The sequence below is a fragment of the Alexandromys fortis genome, unplaced genomic scaffold (assembly GCF_014885135.2).
Source record: "Alexandromys fortis isolate MF-2015 unplaced genomic scaffold, M_Fortis_MF-2015_v1.1 scaffold_0, whole genome shotgun sequence".
NCBI lineage: Eukaryota > Metazoa > Chordata > Mammalia > Rodentia > Cricetidae > Alexandromys > Alexandromys fortis.
In genome coordinates, this window is record NW_026067949.1 from 43897167 (window position 1) to 43918853 (window position 21687).

Sequence of the window (21687 nt, forward strand, 5' to 3'; positions counted from 1 at the left end):
CAGGCATGTCTGCAGTCCCTTCTCTTGGCTCTGCAGCAAGGCTTCGAGGTCCTGTCCAGCACAGTGAAATGCCCACAGGGTAATTCAAGCTGCTCTTTCTCAGAGGGTGCCAGGGTCCCCGGAGCTTCAGGGACTCTGGCTACTGAGCATTTGACATGAGCCACAGGCAAACTGCAGCAACAGAAACAATTAGGACAAAGTTCCTTGTTCAAACAGGACCCTGGATTTTAATTAGTTAACACAAATATAAAATATCTCAACAACTTCTATATTGATTAGGTGTTAGAATTACTTCGATGTTTTAGGCAAAACAAGGCATACTATTAAAATAAATTTCATCTTTTTTACTTAAAAATAATTTAATACTTGATGCTCTTTTTGTTTGTTTGTTTTTTAGTTTTGTTGTTTTTCGAGACAGGGTTTCTCTGTGTAGCCCTGGCTGTCCTGGGCCCCTCTCTGTAGACCAGGCCGGGCTCAAACTCAGAGACCCGCATGCCTCTGCCTCCCAAGTGCTGGGATTACAGGTGTGCGCTGCCACTGCCCAGCTGACTTAAGGAATCTTATGTTCAGTTTAAACAGTGGGGGGTCTAGGTGCAGCAGAGACAATATGGAAAATCAGTTGTTTTATAACAATAAACCCTGAAGAAACTGCAAGGCAAGGAAACAAACGCAGGAAGGCTGGCTCATCTGTCAGTTCACGCAGCAAGAGAACTGCAGAATGAAGAAGCCTTCTTAAAACAACAGCTTTGACGGGTACAGTGCAGTCATAATTTAGTCTTAGAATTTCTCCTATTCGGAGAGAAATGTTTACTAACGCACTGGTGAGGATCAAAGTCCAGCTTCTCTACCGCTAAGAAACGGCATCCTATAAAATAGGAAGTGGAGTAATGGCCTAAGCTCAATTAAATCTTGCAGAAGCAAGGCTACCAACAGGGTGTGGCTGCCACTTTCTCAACCCTAGTTAGGAAGGCTCTCAAGGACAGAACATAAGTCAATTCAACTCTGTGGCAAAATCCAGAGCCTTTATTTAGAAATGTCATTGCTTTATTTCCTACACATGGTAAGTAAAAGTAAAAGAATAAAAGCAGGTAGAGTTTAGGTGGAGCTGTCTAGAGGGCTGGCCACTACCCCCAGCCTTGACAGGCTGTCGGTGGCTAGCTACCAGGAAAGATGGCTGACACTGTGCAGCCTGGGGCTGATCCTCTACAGCTGCTTCAGAGGAGAGCACACCGTGTCAGTCTGTTCCTACAGTGCATCACTGAGCAGAGCAGGCCACCCGGGCAGCATGGCTGGGCCATGCACGGTAGCACATGCCTGCAATCAGAAGCAGCACTTAAATGGCTGGAGCAAGGGAATCTCCGAGGAAAGCCAGTCTGGCTGAGATCAAGCCACTATAAAGCACACAGTAAGACCCTGTCTTAAAACAAAATGGGCAGCAAAGCAGCTAAGCTACAGTGGATAGAAATCCCACAGGCTGTAAGCATGATGCTCTCTGAGACAGAATACATACATCACAACTCACCACAACTGTGTGCTGCCTTCCTGAGCTGGTCCACACCCAAGAGTGCTTCCTGACCAATCAATCTACTTCACAGGGCATGGGAATGCACCTCAGAGGGGACCCAGCTTGATTCTTTCACTTCAGAGACAACGATCCAGGTCACCCACAGGTCACATGGTGACCCCATCAATCCCACCCTGACTGCTCCCAGCCTCCCCAAGCACACTTGGCATGTGGTCCTCAGAGGCAGCCCTCTTGTAAAACATAGCTGTCTTTATGTTGCTGAACTCAGGCCCACGCGGAACCCACCTGCTTCTCCCGGAAGGAGCGCTTGGTCTTTGACCGGACATTCTGGCTGTACCGCATCATCATAAAGTTCTTCTGCTTCTTCTTCTCTTTATTTGTGGAACTGGAAAATGGATTTATTTTGGTTTTCTTCCTCACAAATTCCTTTCGATCTGTCCTTCCTGCCTATTAGTACAAAGAGATTACTGTTCAGCATTTCTTCAAGAACAACACACCTCAGGCATTACCTAATCCCTCTGTTTGATGCCAAGGGCAAGACAGAGACAAAGTGCAGCTCTTGCTCCCTGGGACTCAATCCTACAGAGACAAGGATGGAGCTCAGCGAAAGGAAACGTCCCGAGATTCAGTCTAATTCCAGAGGCCGAGCTGGGGTTGGCAGGTGGGAAAGAGGAAGAGGTCAGTGTGTGGAAAAGTGGGGGAGAAAGCACATGGCTCTAACTGCCCATGTGGGGCTCCATTCACAGACTGTGAGAGTGAGGAGGAGCTACTGCCGAGGCGCAGAAAGCAGCAGACACGTGGTCACTGCACGAACGTGAGCAGCAACAGCACGAGCCGCAGGCCGACTCTGCGACCACATTTCTCTATTGCTTTAATAAATGTGCTAAGCACCCTGACCCACGAGCACGTAAGACTGCATTTCTGTCCTCTACATCTTGTTTTGGGTGGTAGTCACAGGGTTAAATACAGCTGTCAAAACTCATCTCACAGTCAGGTACGGATGGGACATTTTTAATCCCAGCACATGAGGGCTGACCTGAGTCTATATGGAGAGTTCCAGGACAGCTACACAGAAAGACTCTGTCTCAAAACAACAAAAAGTACACCAAAAAACAAAATCACAAAAGCTCTCCTCTAATTGGGGTGACTCCATTGGTAGAATGCTTGCTTAGCAGGCACAGGCTCGGGTCCTTTTCCCAGAGCTGCATAAACCAAGCAAGGCACAGGTGTGTAAACCATCTGGGGAGCAGAGGCAGGAGGGTCAGGAATCCAAAGGTCATCCTCAATTAAAGCTTTAGGTCAGCCTGGGGTGTGGGTTATGTAAGATCCTGCCTGCCTTAAAACAAAACAAAAAACCACCTAATTCAACTGTTAATTATACCTTTAAAGGGTGGGTGTGAGGGAGGGAGGGAGGAAGGGCATGGACCAGGAAGCTCACAGCTGCACACACTGGGGATTAAGACTCCTTCTATCCACCTCCTGTTTAGAATGGGGAAGGGTATGCCCCCACTCACCATGGCGGTTGCTAGTCTTGTCTCCTTGTCAGACTTGGGCTTTTTATGAAGGCGTTCAATGTCCCGAAGAGACAGCAATTCACCCCTGTGGTGAGGGATAAAAAATACAAAATGATGGTGAGCCCTTCCCCTGATGCTTTCTTCCATTGCCAGCCACTGCAGATCTGGGCATGGGCCACTTTCACCTGGACTCCTCGTCGCTGTCGATGTCTATGAATTTCCTTTTCTGGGCTTTCCCGGGGGCAGCATCCATCTCCTTCTTCATCTGCGCCATGCGGATTTTCTGGAAGTCATCCTGTGTTAACACCCGACTTGTGCTGATGGCTGCAGCTTTGGCTTTCCGCTCCTCCATGGGCATGCTCTCCAGCTTCTTGGCCTGGAAAAGCATACAGCCAAAAGGAAAATGACTACCAGCTTCAGTGGCAGGTCAGTCATTTAAATTTTAACATGGTCCAGCAAACATGGCATCTTGGCAGTGACACCCTTGAGAGAGGTCACGTGGCTTACAATTTCCTGCTGCTCTTCGTCAGAAGAGTGGTGCACGTCGACCCACTCACCATCCTCCTCCTCCCCGCTGAGGCTGGCGCTCTCCCATCCATCTGTGTGAAAGAGAACGCATTGACACAGCTACCTCTTCAGGTCGGGCAGTCACAGCAAGGTGAGCAAAATCAGCAACTTTGTTGAAAAGCAAGGAAATGAACCTCGGCTACTCCACTGACCAGCAACTGGGCGACATCACTGCCACATGCCACATCAACTTAGTTAATTTAAGGAGTCAGGACCCAGCACTGACCAAGTGTCTATTAACAGCCCAAACCTAACAGTGACTTATCTAATTCTTACAGCTCAAAGAGGAACAGACAGAGGGACAGACTCTCAGTTAAGTCACGTGCCAGAAAACACAGCCTGCACGGAATCATGGAGAGCCCGCCAGCATCCCCTTGCTGTCCTTCAGAACTGTGCCTAGACATTAACTGGAGCCTGAAGCATGTATATGTCTAACTCACCCAATGTACTCAAGACGTAGGAGAAACAAGTCCAGTGACTTGGAGTACAGAAAAGGCCTCCGGATACGAAAGAACCTGAAGATACCTCAGTAAAGAGGCTGCCAGGATACAAGAGTATCACAGGGGCTGGAGAGATGGCTCAGAGGTTAAGAGCACTGGCTGCTCTTCCAGAGGTCCTGAGTTCAATTCCCAGCAACCACATGGTGGCTCACAACCATCTGTACTGAGATCTGGCGCCCTCCTCTGGCGTGTGGGCATACATCGAGGCAGAATGTTGTATACATAATAAATAAATCTTGGGCTGGAGAGATGGCTCAGTGGTTAAGAGCATTGCCTGCTCTTCCAAAGGTCCTGAGTTCAATTCCCGGCAACCACATGACATAATAAATAAATAAATTAATTAAAAAAAAAAAAAGAGTATCACAGCTCTTTGGTCCGGCTTTTACACAACCACTCACAGGCACCCTGATCTTGCCAGGTAGCTTCAGGGGCCAGATCTTCTGTGGCATGAGTGAGAACCTGGGTTCAATTCCCAGCAAAAGGCAAGGCAAGGGAAATGAACCTTCGTCATTTTCTGTATTCTCTTCTTTCTCAATCTCCAGAACCTCTGCTCCCGGAATGTAATCTTTAGCATCTAACTCTCCATATTCTTGTATTCTTGCTTCAATGGAGGCTTCAGTCGGTTTACCCTACAAGAGAAAATTATTTAAAAATAAAGATGCTTAGATTCAAAGGAATGTTCATAATGAAAGGCCCTCTAGGGTGAGAGGAACCTGCTTACACATCAGGCCAACAGCGTAACGCCAGGCAGAACGCAGGTCACTTCTCACTGCCGTCGGATCTAAACCGAGAAACTGGCTTTGTACAGAGTAACTGCCCTGGCTTTAAGTCTCAGCAGTGCCGCCTCTGTTTACAAAGCTTCCCTCTCTGCCAAGAGGCGGCGCCCGGCTGGGCTGTGCATCAGCTGCTGACGGGCACCGCCGACGCCAGCCCGCCGACAGCATCAACACTGTCAAGTACGAAAGCCAGCACGCCCCAAGACTCAGCCTCATCACAGAGCGCGTGCTGGTCACAAGGGTCGAGGACCAAGGAATTCAATCAATGGCGTCCTAAGCTTGAAGAACAGAACACACGCATCCCGCACACTCCCCATGGAAGATGCATCGCTCATCTATCATGTGACCAGCAGGCACTGCCTCACGCCTGACCACAATCTTTAGAATCTTTAGACCACCCCAAGTTAGCTTCACCTACCCGGAACTTCTTCTGCAGCATCTGAGGGTTCAGTGTCCGGAAAAGATGAATCAAAGTTCTGGCAGACATCATTACGTCTGTAAAACACCACCTTTGGTTAGAAATGTCGAAGCAAAGACCACTGAGAGGTAAAGGCAGGACGACTGTGCCGCTGGCCCACAGAGAACGACAGGCAACTCACTCTTATCTTTGTGTGTCTTGTACTGAGCCAGGTCCTGGAGAAGTTCTTCAGTCATGGCCAAAGGACATCGAGCTGTTATTTCCTTTATAGCATTGATTCTGGAAAAGGAAAAGTAAATTCAAAATAAAAGAGTAATTTTATGGTCAAAAATCAAAAGGACCACAGGTTGGATTTCACAGACTTAGGACCCTAAACCTGCAGTGTGGCCGAGAAAGACCGTGAATAGCCGTCCAGGCTGATATTCCCAACAGTCACACTTGCTCTGCCAGTGTAACAAGGACCAGTGTTGGGCACAACAAATCATGGCAGTGTTTGCTCACCCACTCTAAAGAGAGGCATAAAGTCAGCTCAAAAGGGTTAAAGGTCTTTAGGGCTGCTATCCCAGCATCAGTTTGCAAGGGAGATACAAAGTAACTGCTTAGTGTATCACACAGAGCCCTTTGAGTCACCCAGAGGGGTACAAAAGTTCTCCAGCCTCTCTTCAGAGTGACTCACTAACAATCACATGTCCCAGTGTAAGGGAACTTCATGGGAGGAGAAAAAGAAGCATTAGGTCGTTAAACAGTCCTTGACTACAAACCATCACATGCTGATCACAAGGACAAGTATTTTTGATTTGAGTCTCTCCTTAGAATTCTAATCAATAAAATGAAAACACCAAGCCTCCTGAGAAGACTGCTCTTCTAGAGGCTGAAGCTACAGCTCTAACAACTGCCCATGTTGGTCTATTAAACAACACCCACGGTCCCATGCTGACGTACCCTACAGTCATGACTTCCCCAGAGTTCTTGTCAGTAACAAAATTGTTGGCCACCGTCATGAGCAGCGATTGAATGATCTGAGTTGGAAACAAAAGAGGTAAGTCGGGTGAGAGGCCCTTGCTTCCGGAGCAGAGCAGTCGTCAGTGCGAAAGCAGCCTTCCAGCTCCAGGATGGGAGCTGAGAACCAAACCCAGGCAAGTGAGGGACTCAGTACTCCGGGTTATACTTCAGGCGAAGGTTACCAGCGTTGGACACGATGTCCTCTAACATTGTTTCCTTCTGTAAAATTCTGATACTTTAGTGTGTGGGTGTGCACACACCTCAGTGCACACCAGGGCACATGTGTGGAGGTCAAAGGAGAACTTGCAGGAGCCAATTCTCATCTTATCCCTCACTGAAACAGGTCTCTCGTTTCTACTGACCTCAACACTCTAGGCCTCCAACTCAGAGATCTGCCTGCCTCTGCCTCCCAAGTGCTGGTGCCCAGCTACTTTCGCTTTCTTACTGCACATATTCCATTACATTGTCTTTAAAAATGATACTATCAAAACAAAACTTTGCTTTGACACAGGATAATTCAATGTTAATCAAAGGATTATCAGCTTAAACAATAATCACCATGAAGTTATAAATACTCTTGGACCTTCCTAGACATATATAATTTGGTTGTTAAAATCAGACTCCTCAGCTTGTTCCCTTCTATGAACTGTATAGCTAACTTCTATCACATCTCCTTAGGAGTTAGGTCTCCTCTGTTCATGGAAAGAGAATAGGAGAGACAGCAACTCTGGGAAGAAACCCTAATATGCCCAGCAGCAGCACCGCGCTACACTTGATCTCTGTGCGCGCGCGCGCTCCATGTCCCTATTCTGGAGGTCATGGTGAGTTCTCACCTCTGGTGGCACCAGGTGATGAGAGGCTTGTGCAGCAAACAGAAGGATCTTCGTGACTTCTGAAAGCACAAGAGACAAGAAAGCATACACATTATCATCTGCCTCCACGGACTACAGCAACATGGCAAGCAAACTCAGCTATCGCATGGCCATCACTTAACTTACTTACTTCACCCGAAGACCAACCCCTACCTATGTCCTGGTCTCACCTCTGGGCTTCTTCAGGTCTTTTGTTCTGCCCTCCGTGATTGCACAGGCTAACAGAGCATCTGCCCCCATACCCACCACTGCCCTTACTCTGCTTTTCTCTTCCAAACCCTTGACCTGGATATTATACACTGTGTTGTCGAGGACTCTGCCTTATGGTCACCATGACCTCAGTGTCTAACAGGCGCACTGCTCCTGGGCTCTGTGCGGGCTGTGTGTGGCAGCTCACACCTACAGTCCTAACACTTAGGAGTGGCAGCAGAGACAGTAGGACCCCGCGACTGGGGCCAGCCAGGGCTACACACCAAATCTGGTCTCAAGCAGCAAACTAATCAAATAAGTTGGACAGACACAAACGCACATGTGTGAACACACTCTCTTCCAAGAGGCTGCATAGTCCATGGAAAGAACAGGCCTTTGGACCAGGCGCATGGCTCATGCCTCTAAGTGTAGCCCACGAGAGGCCCATGCAGGAAGCCCTCTGATGTTCCAGCCTGGGCTAGAGAACCCGCTTCAAAAACAAAAAAAACAAAGGAGGCCTTTGGGAAAGAGGCAAAGCTGACTTGTCACTCATTTCAATGACCGTGGTCACTTTCTGAACTTCAAAGAGGCCACTCATCAATTTCATCGAGTGATTACAGAAAGCACAGATGTTCAAATGTCCACTTCCTGTTTGGGCAAAACAAGCAACTGTCTTTCCCTGCTTTTGTGTCATTGCTAACAGAGAAGCACACAGGGCCATGGAGACCAGTAACCAAAGGCCCGTTACTACAACGCTACAGTTAAAGGGGAAAACTAGGTCTATTTTTTTTACAATTTATTTATTTTTTATGTGTATGGATGTTTTGCCTACACATGTGTGTGTGCGCACCACATGCGTGTGTGGTGCCTGTGGAGGGCAGAAGAGCTCCTACTGTGGTTACAGACAGTTGTGAGCCACCATGTGGGCGTGGGAGTGGACACAGGTCCTCTGCAAGAGTAGTGCAAGAGTAGTATAGTGCTCCTAACTTAGGCGCCGCCTCTCCAGCCCCCAAACTAGAATTTTTTTTAAATATTTATTTATTTATTATGAATACAATATTCTGTCTGTGTGTATGTCTGCAGGCCAGAAGAGGGCACCAGACCTCATTACAGATGGTTGTAAGCCACCATGTGGTTGCCGGGAATTGAACTCAGGACCTTTGGAAGAGNTTATTATGCATACAATATTCTGTCTGTGTGTATGTCTGCAGGCCAGAAGAGGGCACCAGACCTCATTACAGATGGTTGTGAGCCACCATGTGGTTGGTTGCCGGGAATTGAACTCAGGACCTTTGGAAGAACAGGCAATGCTCTTAACCACTGAGCCATCTCTCCAGCCCCAAACTAGAATTTTTGACAGAATTTATATTACAAAAAGACTTGCAATCAAGAATTCATCTTTACTATTTTTTAAAAATAGGGGCTATGTGTGTGTGTGGTTAGGGCTGACCTGAGGTCCTGATCCTCCAACACCAGCCTTCCACTTTTCCTTTCTCTATATAACACACACAACGCTCTCTGTCCTTAACGACGCTAAAACAGACTAGCCACTTATTAGGTCACAGCCAAGGATCAGACACACAGGCACGTTACCTCTCTGGTGGGGCTGCAGAAACCTTTGCACAAAAGGGTAGAAGTTGAAGAGGAAAAGCTGTGGAGAGAAGCATGTACTGACTTCAGTCTTTATGAAACTTAAGCATGACATTTCATCACCCAGGTAAATGCACTGGGAATCACTTTGACTCGTTTTAGTCTCGTGAGCAACCCCACCGCAGGTGAATTCAATGCGCTGCAGTAACCCAGGGAAAGAATTCTCTCCCCAGCACTGTCCTGCTACCTCGCCAGGTGAGAGAAAGAGCAGATAAAGCAGGGGAAGGCTAACAAAACCCAGCCCTCTTCTGTTTTGACCCTGGCCTGGCTGTAGAGCTGTCTTGGTGTTCACAGAAGGGAGCCAGACCAGGAGCAGCACTGGTCCTGAAGTCCCTGGGGTCAGAGCAGGGTAACACTGAGTGGCCTAGTGCTGTCAGACTGCCCTGAACTGACAGTCCGCCTCTACTCTAGTCCAACCACACTGGAGGAAGAACTATGAACTCTATCTGTAATCAAGGAAACCAACATGCTGAACAATCTCAGAACAGAACCAGTCATGACATCTGTGTCAGAAAACCGGGCTGGAGAGATGGCTCAAGCGTTAAGAGCACTGGCTGCTCTTCTGGAGGACCTCACGCTCCCAGCACCCACATGGGGACACACAACCATCTGAAACTCTGGTCCCAGAGGATCCAATGCTCTCTTCTGGTTTCCATGGGCACCGAATATACGTATTACACAAAAGTACATGCAGGCAAAACCCCCATACACATAAGAAAAAAAAAAAAACAAAGCAGTTAAGAGAACACTTTCAAGGGTCACTTTGTGATCCTTTTTAAAGGTAGCTACTCTGAAAGTATTCACACAAACACCACCAAGGAGCTCTTGCAATCTAACTCAATACCAAAAAATACCCAGGGATTCCAGCTTTGCAAACGTACAACCCCTACCAGAGACACCTGGAAGTTAATATCAGGAAGGGTTAAGCACACTGAAAAGCAGCAAGAATCAACAGAAGTATGTAGTTTATCCTGGTTCAGGAACACACACGTGAAAGTAACAAGAGAGAGCCCGTGATGGCTCCACGTGAACTGAATGTGCATAGGTTAGTACCACACACGCTGGAGAGGGAGCACGTGATGGCTCCATGTGAAATGAATGTGCATAGGTTAGTACCCACACACGCTGGAGAGGAATCAGTGGTAAATAAAAGCAGCTGTTTTCAGACAGGAAGGCTGGATTCCCTGCCGATTCTAACTGCGCAAATGGCTTCAGGATTAAAACTGAAACATTGTTCTATGTAACTGCTAACATCCCCAGAGCAGCAGCACAGTCCGCACCTCGTGAATCCCCACCAATCTGGAGATGAGGTTCATGAGCATCATCTTCACTTCAAACCTCTCCTTACAGCTCTCCAGCTGCTTCAGGAGCTTCTCCGCAAAGTCTGGAAGGAAACAATCAGAGAACTGTGGGTTCATGGCTGCAGACAGCACTTAACAGGCACAGGGGGAGGGCGTGGCACGAGGAGTTACATCAGTGAGAAGATCAAATACGGCACCCAAATTCATCTTAAGAATTCCTAAGATTTTTTTTTAGACAGGGTCTCACTACATAACCTTAGCTGCCCTGGAATTCACTGTGTAGAGCAGGCTGGCCCATAGAACTCAGGGATCTGTCTGCCTCTGCCTCCTGAGTGCTGTGCCAACACTCAAGGTGATTTTTAACACTTGTTAGAGACTAGTTACTTATTTTATTTATGTATATGCATGTATATGCACATGTGTGCACACAGTCAGAGGATCCCTTAAAGCCAGGCTGGCATTGTGTGCCACCCAACATGGGTGCCAGAAAGCAAACTTGGGTCCTCTGCAAGAGCAGCCAGTGCTCTTAGTCGTTAGGGCAACTCTTCAGAGCCCTGGATTCCTAAGATACATATTTAAAATAATTTCTTTTATCTTTTGAGGTTATAATCATATCATTTCCCCCTTTCTTCCCATATGCCTTTCCTGGCCTGTTTCCATTAATTGTTGTTTCGTGCATATTTGTGTATGTGTATACACACATATTCCTAAACACAGATTCCCGAGATGCTGTGCACCGACCTCTATAGTGGATAGTTTGCTTCTGAGAGTGTGCTCTGTAGGCCACCAGCAGCCAACCTACTAGGACTTTCTTGGAAGTGCAGACTCCAAAGCCACACCCACGCCCTAGTGAACCAGAATCTGTACTTTACCCAGTTTCCAAGGTAATTCAATTAAAAAAAAAAAACTGGTCTAAAGAGTAATAAGTTAACAGTAAGTGATAAGGCCAACAAGGAACTCAGAAGTAGTAATTATGGTACCTTGGGGATCATGAATCAAATGAATAGCTGAAAAGTTAAACACTTCTGGTTTCTTCTTCTTCTTTTGTTTCTGAAAGAGAACAGAAACCCACTCAAAACCCCCCGGTTATGAATTAGCCATCCTCAGACTGTGTCCCGAGCCATTAGCAGTCCAAGACTGACTGTGTCCTGAAGCCATTAGCAGTCCTAGACTGACTGTGTGCTATGTGCCCAGCAGGGGAATGTGTCGGTGTTCTTTGTCTTGCTGAGACTGGGTTTCTTACTGAACCTGGACTTGCTGTTTCTAGGAAGGCTGACCGGTCTCCTGTCCTACCAGACCTAGGCTTACAGATGTGCACAGCCACATCTGGCTTGTGCTGGATGTCTGAACTCAGGTGGTCATGCTTGCACAGTGGAGTTCTCATCCACTGAGCCATTTCCCTGCCCCCATTACACTAGCTCAAAAGAAAAAAAAAATTCTTGTTCTAAAAACCTCTTTTCATTTGGAAGAAGCCAGGTGTGGTGGCACACACCTTTGATCTCAGCACTTTGAAGGCAGAGACAGGTGGATCTCTGAGTTCAAGGCCAGCCTGGTCTACAGAGTGAGTTCCAGCACAGCCAGAGTTAGCTACATAGTGATACCCTGACTCAAAGAAACTAAACCAAACCAACCAACCAAACAATACCAATAACAAAAAAGCTTTGAAAACAGATCAGCTATGAAAATGTGTGAGACAGAAATTTAAAGATGCAAATACTAGCACCACACCATGCAAGCATGAGGACCAGAGTTTGCATCCTCAGCACCAAGAGGGATGTGGTGGTATATTTTATAACTCAAGCTCTGGGAAGGCAGAGATGGGTAGATTCCAGGAGCTCACTGACCAGTCAGAGCTGAACATAACCTATTTATCTAAAATGTCAGTGCTTACAACTCACCATCCATTTCTAAGGTTTGTTTGTTTTTAATGCTCTTTCTCTCTCTCAAAACCTTAGCAGACAAAAAAACAAAACAACAACAACAACAAAAACAAAAAACAAAAAAAACAACCCATGCATACTCCACACTCTGAGGATTCCAACTGCAGTTTCCAGGCACGGACCTTACCTTCAGCACTTTCATTGCCTTTTCCAATTTCTTCTTGTTTTTGGAGCCCTTCTTCCCCGTGGCATACTGCACCAGCAGGTCTCTTGCCGTGGGTCCTTCATCCTAAAGAACAAAGTACACTGGGAAACTGGGAACAAGGAAAATCTGCACAGGAGCGGGGTATAGGCCTCCTACATTCCGTTTTGTTCTAAAGGTTTATTTAATTTTTATTTATGTGTATATGTGTGTCTGTTGTGAGCATGTGCATGAGTGTAGGTGTCCACGTAGACTAGAGGCCTTCAGTGGCCAGGAGCTGGAGTTACAGGAGTCTGGTTGTTTAACATGGCTTCTACAGACTCAGCTCAGGTCAATGGAATTGCTCCACGAGTGCTTGTATCAGCTGAGCCATCTCTCTGGCCCCTAATTTTGGTTCTTAGACTTTTTTCACACACCCACTAATGAATACAACCTTTTAAAAACAGGAAATCAGCACACATGTGCAAAATCAGACCACACATTTTCCCTACAGCAATGATTTTTGCATCCTTCATTTCAGTATGATATACAGATACAATGTTGCTTTTATTTGTAGGAAACTGGAAATGTATTCATCAATAGAAGAACGCTTAAGTATAATACATTCATATTCTGAAATATTCTGGAATATTCACAGATCTAAACAAAATGCATCTGCACACACTGACACAAAGCACACTGTAGTGTGTACATGATACATACAGCTGCTAAATGCTTACACAGGACTTTCTGTACAAACATAAATGCACTGGAAACAAAACGGTTACCTGGAAGGAAGGAAATGTGACAGAAATAACCCAAAGTCAAGAAAACCCCTTACTTTGTCTAAATTACCTCAAAGTTTTTACAATGAAATATAGTAAGATGCTACAGGGAGATCCTGGTTTAGTTACCACAATGCTAAAATTATTAATTTGTATGTGTGTGTGTGCACCCGTCCCTGCAGATCCCTACAGAGAATAGAGGGGTGTTCAGTCCCTTGGAGCTGGAGTTACACACAGCTGTAGGTGTCCAACATGAAGGCTGGGAACCAAGCTCTGGTCCTCTACAGGAGCAGGAAGTGCCTGTTACCACTAGGGCACAGCTCTAGTCCTGCACGTATATGTTTTTAGAATATATCTTTTTACTTCTTCGATTTTAAAGACACCACAATAATTTTAAAGACTCCTCTGTCCTACGTTTGTATGTTGGGACCACCCCAAAACTGCCAGCATCTTCTCTTCCTCTAAGGTTATACACACGTACAGGTAGAAACAGCTCAGAGCGCAGACCAGGGGCGAGTGAACCTGAGCCACATTTTAGCCAGTCTTGCTAATAAATAAGAGGAATAAGGAGCAAACGTTTTTGAACTGAAGCCTCGGCACGGCAGAACTCTGAAAGGACAGACGTGACACTGCCCACAAACTCAGCATCTAAAGGTCTGACAGACTGAACTCAGCGGAGCAACACATGGGGAACTGACAACTCTAAGGCCCTGCATTCAACCCACCTCGGATTCCGAGTCACTGTCCTGTTTCTCTTCCTCATCTTTCCCAAGGAAGAAGGTCAAAGCAGCAACCAATATCTAAAGACCAACAAGAAACAAGTCAATGTACCCAGCCAAGAACAGACTTATGCCTACACTTCCACCCCACTGCTGTGTCTGAAGAAAAAGTCTCAAAGGGTGGGAAGGAGGGCCGCTTGTTTCACAGACACGCAATAACATCCGTCACTAGGATGAGGCGAGGGATACAGCTCAAGGGCAGCAAACACGCTTGAGAGTAAGCCCAATCCCGGGTTTCCATACCCAGGATCCCCCAAAACCAATCATTTATTTGATAAAGAACTGTCAGGCACAGATCACATGAAAGGAGAGGTCAGCCCTCTCCTGGACAAACAGAAGGGCCGCGGGCCTCCCAGCACACGCGTAGCTAAGGCACTGGTGCCACACCTGGGGCATCTAATCACGTCTTTAGACGCTCGTATCCACTGATAAACATGGACTTAAATCAACAAACAGAAGTGACCGTCAGGCTCTATACAATCACCCTTCCGCATCACAAGAAAGGAGCTGTCACAGCCCTTCTGACAAGCCACATGCTGTCTGAGTTTCTCTCAACCGGGCCAGAGCCCACAGAAAAAACGCCGACTATCACGGGGGAAATAATGCAGTTCAGTTGGCTGGTGATTCTTTTTACAGTCGCTTTCCTGGCTCACACTTTAGAGGAGTCAGCTACAACTCCAGGATAAAGCATGACGGAGTAAATGGCAGCCATCTCCTCCCAACACACCCAGCTCCACTTCACCCTCAGCAACAGATAGCCCTACAGCTCACCTTGGTGACTTTGGAGAAACAGGCAGTTGTGATAACGTTGACAGTTTTAGCATCATTCCTGGAAGAGAAAAAGGCACAGAACAGTGAGTCCTTCTGACATTAGGATGATCAATTCTAGGACTTAAAGTGACAAACCTCTAAATGAGCCCGCATAGGTACAAAACTTCATCACAAAGCTGAAGCCATCAATGTGAAGAATATTTGGTGCCACAGGATAAGTGTTAAAAAAAGAAAAAAACAAAAATGCCAACAACTCAGAGGAGAAAACAATACAGCAAATCCAGAGCTGGAGGAACGGCTGGTAGGAGAGTGCTCGTGCGCGTATGAGCACCGGAGTCCTGACCCAGGACTCCTGTCAGGGGGCATGGTGGCCTGTCTGCTGGCAGACACGGGATCCCCACAGCAAGCCGGCTTGCTCAGATTACCTGAACTAGCTCAACTGCGTCAACTAGGTTCCAATGAGAAACCTTGTATCAGGTATAAGGGAAGGAGCAATTGAGGAAGACAGCAATAGGACGTCAAGTTTGAAGGGGCACACACATGCATGTGCACGTACGTGCTCGTGCACACTTGTGCACTCTCGCACGCGCGCGCACACACACACTTTAAAACTCTGCAAAATCTCAACCACAGCTGAAAAGAAGTTGATTTTAGCTCACACTCCACCACGGAAAGATGAGAGGGCAGCAGCTGAAGCGGAGGCCCCCGAGGAGGGCTGCTTATCGGATTTCTTCCTCATATTACTCAACCCGCTTTCCTGAACAACTCAGGACCACCTGCCCACCGTGGGCTGTGCCCCCGCACACCCATCTCTAATTAAAGATGCACCTAAACTGCCTACAGACCATCTGATGGAGGCATCTTCTCAGCCGAGGCTCCTCTTCCCAAATAACGAGCTGACAAACCGACAAACCATATCAGATTGCCTCTGTATTTTATGTCAACATAATATTAAAAAGTGTAAGATTAAAACAAAGACAAAAAGTCACACTTAGCTGGGCAGTGGTGGCGCACGCCTTTAATCCCAGCACTTGGGAGGCAGAGGCAGGCGGATCTCTGTTAGTTCGAGACCAGCCTGGTCTACAAGAGCTAGTTCCAGGACAGGCTCCAAAACCACAGAGAAACCCTGTCTCGAAAAACCAAGAAAAAGAAAAAAAAGAAAGAAAAAAAAAAAAAGTCACACTTATCTATGAGCTCTGTGATCATTACAAATGAAAATAGCTGGGCGGTGGAGCACACCTTTAATCCCAGCACTTGGGAGGCAGAAGCTGGCAGATCTCTGAGTTTGAGGTCAGCCTGGTCTAGACAATGAGTTTTATTGTTCATTATAAGCCAGAGCTTATACAGAGAAATCCTGTCTCCAAAACAAACAATAGACAACACATGTGTATGTCTGTTTCTCATGGAAAAACTCCTGTGTGTTACCAGATGTTCCTTCTGTAGAGCTCGATCATGACGTCCAGCGACATCTTGGCTGCAGTCGCGTTGCTGTCTCTCAGCATGGTGTACATGAAGTTCTGCAGCACCTGGGGAACAAGGAGGATGAGGACTCAATGCACAGATGGCACAAAGCCTCGAGCACAAGAAGGAAGGGCACTTACCACATTCACTTTATTGTTCTTGTGCTTGGCGTTTATGTTCTTGACGTCGGTCACGATGTGTGTGTACAGCGTCTGAGGAGACAAAGCCCACACATGAAACAGATGAGCATTTCTCTTCTCGGAGAAACGCACCAACGCATAGGACAACTTTGCTTTTCCTATTTCATTCTATAACAGAAGAAAGCCAAAGGAGGCAAACATTCGGGCTAGAGAGATGGCTCAGCTCTTAAAAGCATTGGTTAATCTTCCAGAGGACCTGGGTTCAATTCCCAGCACCCACATGGCAAGGCAGCTCATAACTGTAACTCCAGTTCCTGGAGATTTGAGACCTTTCACCAATGCACATAAAATAAAGTTATATAAATTTTTTTTTTTAAAAAAAAAAGAAGCAACAAACAATTAACAGCTAAAGGTAAAGCTGCCCTCCAGGGAATATGAGTGGAATTATCAAATGAACGAGTCTACCCTGGAGAAAGGAAAACCCACCCACCCCCTACACGTTCTAAAAACAGTTACAATCCTTTGTTTACAACAGGCAAAAAGGAGAAGCAACCCAAACACCCATTGGATGAACAACGCTGACGAATGGGTAAACATGCGGCAGGGCCATGCAATGGAATATTTAGTAACGAAAAGGACACAACCATACACCACTATGCCATAACTCAATCAAGAAACAACCTACTGAGTATAAGAAGACAGCCACAAAATATATAACATATGATTCCACTTAAGTAAAACACCAGGAACGGGCAAAACTGAAATTTGTTTTATAAGCCTTCAGCTCTTAAGCAAATATACAGGCATAGAAAAATGCTATTGCAACAAAAAGTTTTTATTGTGCAGGTTGGTTCCAGCTAGTGTGTGTGCCCTCATGTCCAGCACAACAAGGTCACGAAGAGACTAGGTTTTGGTACCAAACTGCTTGGGTTCATGGTCTAGCCCTGGACGTATGCTGTAGGAAGTCTTACAGCTTATGGTTACCCACTTAATGGGGCATGACCTCCTATACTATATATGCAGATGCAGAGCCTGTGTCCGCCCCTTCTTCCCCGGCTGCTCTTTCAGATTGCTGGATTCGATCTCTGTTCAAGCAGAGAATTTTGATTTGTGAGTTTACCCCTAAATAAATAACCATCTATTTCTCAATTCTGAGCTAGTGTGGGATTTCTTTTAAGCGTCCTTAAGCGTCCGTTCCACACACGTGGAAGCTGTTTGACCCGAGACAAGTTACTTGCTGTGCTTCAACCTGTCTCTGTCTGTGAAGCATTAACAATGAAGATTTCTAGCTCAGGTTTTTGTGACTAAGCGTATACCTGAAGCCTGAGATGAAGGGCTAGTCCAGAGCGGCATTCAGCAAGTGCTGGTTATCAGTACTAAACTGCATGTATGACGTTTGCTCCTGCTGAAGGACCAGCTGTATCTGTCACCCTATCAAGTCAACAATTCCGCAACTCTGAACTCGGCTATGTCAGCTCAGGAAGAGAGGAACGCAGGGAACAAACCCGCTCCTTACCTTCCGCAGGAGCTTGTCGTGGCAGCGCAGAAGCTCGAAGAAGAGCTCCAGCAAACTTGATGGATTGATGAGATTTTTATTTCTCAGCAAGATCAACGCTTTGCAAAATGTCTAGGGGAGGAAAAGAAAACACTAAGCTGAGGGTGAAGTTAATCAAACGAGGGAACACAGCGTGCACGTCCCATCTGCTCTCCCCAGGTGCTGCAGAGTTCGCTGGAGGTGCTCTCACTTCGCCATCATCGCATGCACGGGACCTTTGAACTCTCCTACCATGCGGAGATCCGGGTCCAAGACGGTGTGGTTGTAGGAGAGCAGCTCCTTCAGCTCCTGTGGGAAGCTACTGAGATGTTCCGGGTAGCAGTGGGCAATCTGTAAGAAAGCGGGCTCTTGTCAGTGCGGCCTTTCTCCCCCACTTCAGCTGCACATTTAGATGCTCAGGGAGGCAGAAAACTCTCAATCAATGGCTTTCCCTGCATGCTAATTTTTCTACTACTTTCACTGTTCCAGTAGTTTTGGCAAAATGCATGGAGCACACTGAGAACCTGCCTGTGTGACGAATTAAAAAAATTTTTTGATCAATTTTTGTTCTGGTTAGTTCTGTGTTAAAAATTCATCAAAATTCTCTAAACTACCTTAGGAAAAGAGTTACAAAAGGGAAGGCTTTAGAAAAATTTAAGTTTCCACACAAAGGCTGGAAAACACGGATGGGGTGGGGTGGGGTGGGGTGGTGGTCTGTACCTCTCCGTCCATCTCACTGAGAAATCACCTTCTTACCTGCGCCATAAACATCACCAGCTCTGCCAGTTCTTTGCTGGGTTTATTTGGCTGTAACTTGAAAATCTCCATATTGGATTTATAGTGATTATACTGCTGGAGGAACTGTAGGGGGAAAGAGAACAGTTTGTCACAGTCTTTTATACAGAGTAACAAGCTGGCACACACCTTTACCAGTGGTACAGAGAAAAAGACCTAGGTATATGAGAGACAGTGTGAACAGGAGTCAGGAACTCAGATTCTGGCCTTGTTCTGCCATTGACATTACATGACCTGTGTATGAAGGGCACCTGGATCAGCAGGAAGATGCCAGGCCACTAAGTGTGGAGTACACCTGAAGGACATGACACCTTCTAGTCAGTCACCCTCTTAAATACCACGGAAGCTTCATGCTGGAGTCCTAGACAGAGAAGCTAAGAACTAAAGACAGAGCACAAGAGCGCTTATTCTTGCAGAGGGCCTGGTTCACTGCCCAGCACCTACACAATGGTTCACAACCATCACAATTCCAGTCCCATGGGATCAGACGCCCTCTTCAAAGCTCCGAGGGTAACAGGGATGCGTGCACATAGTACATGCAGCCGAGACACTCAACACAGTTTCTTAAAGCTAGAAAAGAAGAAGGGGGAGAGGAAGAAGAAGAATCATCATCGTCACCAAAGACAGGGCTGGAGAAATGGCTTAGTAGTTGGAGTGCAAGCCTGAGGGACCTGAATTCGGACGTCAGCACCCATGCACACCTGTGTGAGGGATGGAGACAGCAGGATCTCTGGGGCGTACCGAATACTAGCTTAGCTCAGAACCAGGGAAAGGATGACACTGGGCAGAATGAGAATCTAGGGAACCCAACATCCTCCCATGGCCCCCACACGAGGCCCATGTGTGCATACGCCAATCCCACCTGACCCCAACCCCAAGACAGAAGGAACAAGAATAAAGCCACAGCTTCCACTTACTAAGTACTTCGTTTGTGCCAGGCTCATGATATACACAGCCTCATCTGACTCAACTAACAAGCCAGTTTACTTACTGCTGGAACTCTTAACTGGAGTCAAGCCTTAGGTCCACACCCTATAGTTATTGTCCACATTTGCTGCTGGGGATGGAACTGAGGGCCCTCGAGTGTGCTAGAGAAGTGTTCCATGCTGAACTACACCCCAGCTTCCCACAGTCCCTATGCTTAACTGTGTGACAAGTACACACACACATTCACATACTGTCTTAGTTATGGTTTCTGCTGCTATGAAGAAACACCATGACCACAGCAACTCTTACAAAGAAAACATTTAACTGAGGTGGCTAGTTTCTGAGGAGCCTGGTGCCACACAGGCAGCTGTGCTGCTGGAGGAGCTAAGAGTCCTCCATCTTGCAGGCAACAAGAAGTTGATGGAGACACTGGCAAGTATCCCGAGCACAGGAAAACTCAAAGCCCACCTCCACAGTGACACAGTTCCTCTAACAAGGCCATACCCATTTCAACAAAGCAAATGGCCAATAACTATCTGAAAAAGCGCGCAACATCCTTAGCCATCAGGGGAATGCAAATTAATTAAAATCATCTGAGACTATCTCGCCTCAGTCAGGATGGCTATCAGCAGGGGAAAAAGAGGGACAAAGGCTGGAAGGACGTGGGAAAACAGAAATGTATATATATATATTTATGTGTTACGATATATATGTATGTATATATATAATGATATACATGTACATATAATTAATGGAAATAGAGCCACTATGGAAAAACTAAAAACTGACCTTCCATATTGCTTAGCTATAGCACTCCTGAGTATATAACAAAAGGAATCCAATCAAATACCGCAGATAAACTTGCACATTGGTGTTTACTGGTGTACTACCTACTTCGGCCAAGAAACAGAACTAGCCTAGGTGTTCACCAACAGAAGACTGCGGAATGAAAATTTGGTACACACACTTTTTTTTTCCCCACCCAGGAGCAACAACGAAACCATGACATTGGGAGGAAATCGTTAAGAAAATAAGCCAGACTCAGAGATAGCCCATGTTTCCTCTCATAATTAGAATTTGGATTTAAATTTTCATTTGTGACACATCAGAAAAGGGAATATGGGATGAGATTTTTTTTATGTGTATTGAATGTTTGCCTACATGTATGTATGTCTACACACGTGCCTGGTGTCCAGAGGCCAGAAGAGGATGTAGGATCCCCTTGAAACTGGAGTTACAGATGGTTATGCACCATCATGTAGATGCTGGACACCAAACCTGGGTCCTCTGGAAAAGCAATCAGTGCTCTTGACCACTGAGTCAACTCCCCAGAAGGAAGAGATCCTAAAGGGGTGCAGGGAACTGAGATATATTTGACATCAATACAAAAGCAAGGGTTGTTTGGGGAGAGGAAGGGGACCGGGAGGATTGGGAAGGGCAGCATAGAAGGAGGGATACATAAGAACAAAACACAGCACGTATGTATAAAGTGTTGAAATGAAACCCACCACTCTGCAAGCTCACAAAATTAATAAGGGAAAAAGAGCTGCAGGGACTCTTAATTCACTCGGCTGTGAATGACAGGACACGGGCCATTGGAAAGCCGTGCCTGTTGCCACTTTTGTTGTTCGGTACTCTGTTTTGGCAAAAACAATCGCATCAGTATTCACAGGGAAAGATACACATATTTGGAGAAGAACCACCAAAAGAAGAGCTGGGTTTATCTACTCAAAATAAAAGCGCAGTGTCGAAGGAACCTAATGGCAGCCGGCTGAGATGAGGGTTTAATGCTTCCGAGACAAATGCGTGTCTGAAGCGTCTACCAGGTTAACAGCACAAGGTTACCCCTTTCATTTCGTCTCTTCTCAGTTCACACACTTGAAGTGCTAAGTCCCTCACAGCGTGGGCCTAATGTCACTTCCGATCTCATCTTTTCCCAAAGCATCTTCTCAACTCTAGCTGGCTCCCTCCCAGTGAGTTTCAACCCTAGCTTAACTGCACCTTCTAAGTATCTGACGGCGGCCCAGGCATCTGAAACTCTCTGCTCTTCCTGGCAGAGCCTGGGGCACTCGGGAGCGGCCGTCTGTGGACAGCACCTTTAAATTAAACACGACTCATCA

General features: G+C 46.5%; 1 protein-coding gene across 2 annotated transcripts in view; it reads right to left on the minus strand.

Annotated features, from left to right (window-relative positions):
• Window positions 1-21687, minus strand: part of Sdad1 (SDA1 domain containing 1) — a 114327-nt gene that overhangs the window by 90839 nt on the left and 1801 nt on the right. For both annotated transcript variants that reach the window (XR_007593214.1, XM_050149923.1), the window contains exons 2-21: window positions 18602-18706; window positions 18098-18196; window positions 17828-17938; window positions 16312-16383; window positions 16136-16236; window positions 14711-14768; window positions 13886-13960; window positions 12382-12483; window positions 11295-11364; window positions 10294-10397; window positions 8957-9014; window positions 7136-7194; window positions 6243-6319; window positions 5482-5579; window positions 5301-5377; window positions 4609-4735; window positions 3547-3638; window positions 3225-3415; window positions 3040-3124; window positions 1811-1972 (exon numbers count right to left, since the gene is read on the minus strand). Coding sequence is in view for 1 of the 2 variants with exons in the window: in XM_050149923.1 (XP_050005880.1) it covers window positions 1811-1972; window positions 3040-3124; window positions 3225-3415; window positions 3547-3638; window positions 4609-4735; window positions 5301-5377; window positions 5482-5579; window positions 6243-6319; window positions 7136-7194; window positions 8957-9014; window positions 10294-10397; window positions 11295-11364; window positions 12382-12483; window positions 13886-13960; window positions 14711-14768; window positions 16136-16236; window positions 16312-16383; window positions 17828-17938; window positions 18098-18196; window positions 18602-18706 (1923 nt within the window). In the remaining variant the exon portion in view is untranslated. The remainder of the gene's footprint in view (window positions 1-1810; window positions 1973-3039; window positions 3125-3224; window positions 3416-3546; window positions 3639-4608; window positions 4736-5300; window positions 5378-5481; window positions 5580-6242; window positions 6320-7135; window positions 7195-8956; window positions 9015-10293; window positions 10398-11294; window positions 11365-12381; window positions 12484-13885; window positions 13961-14710; window positions 14769-16135; window positions 16237-16311; window positions 16384-17827; window positions 17939-18097; window positions 18197-18601; window positions 18707-21687) is intronic.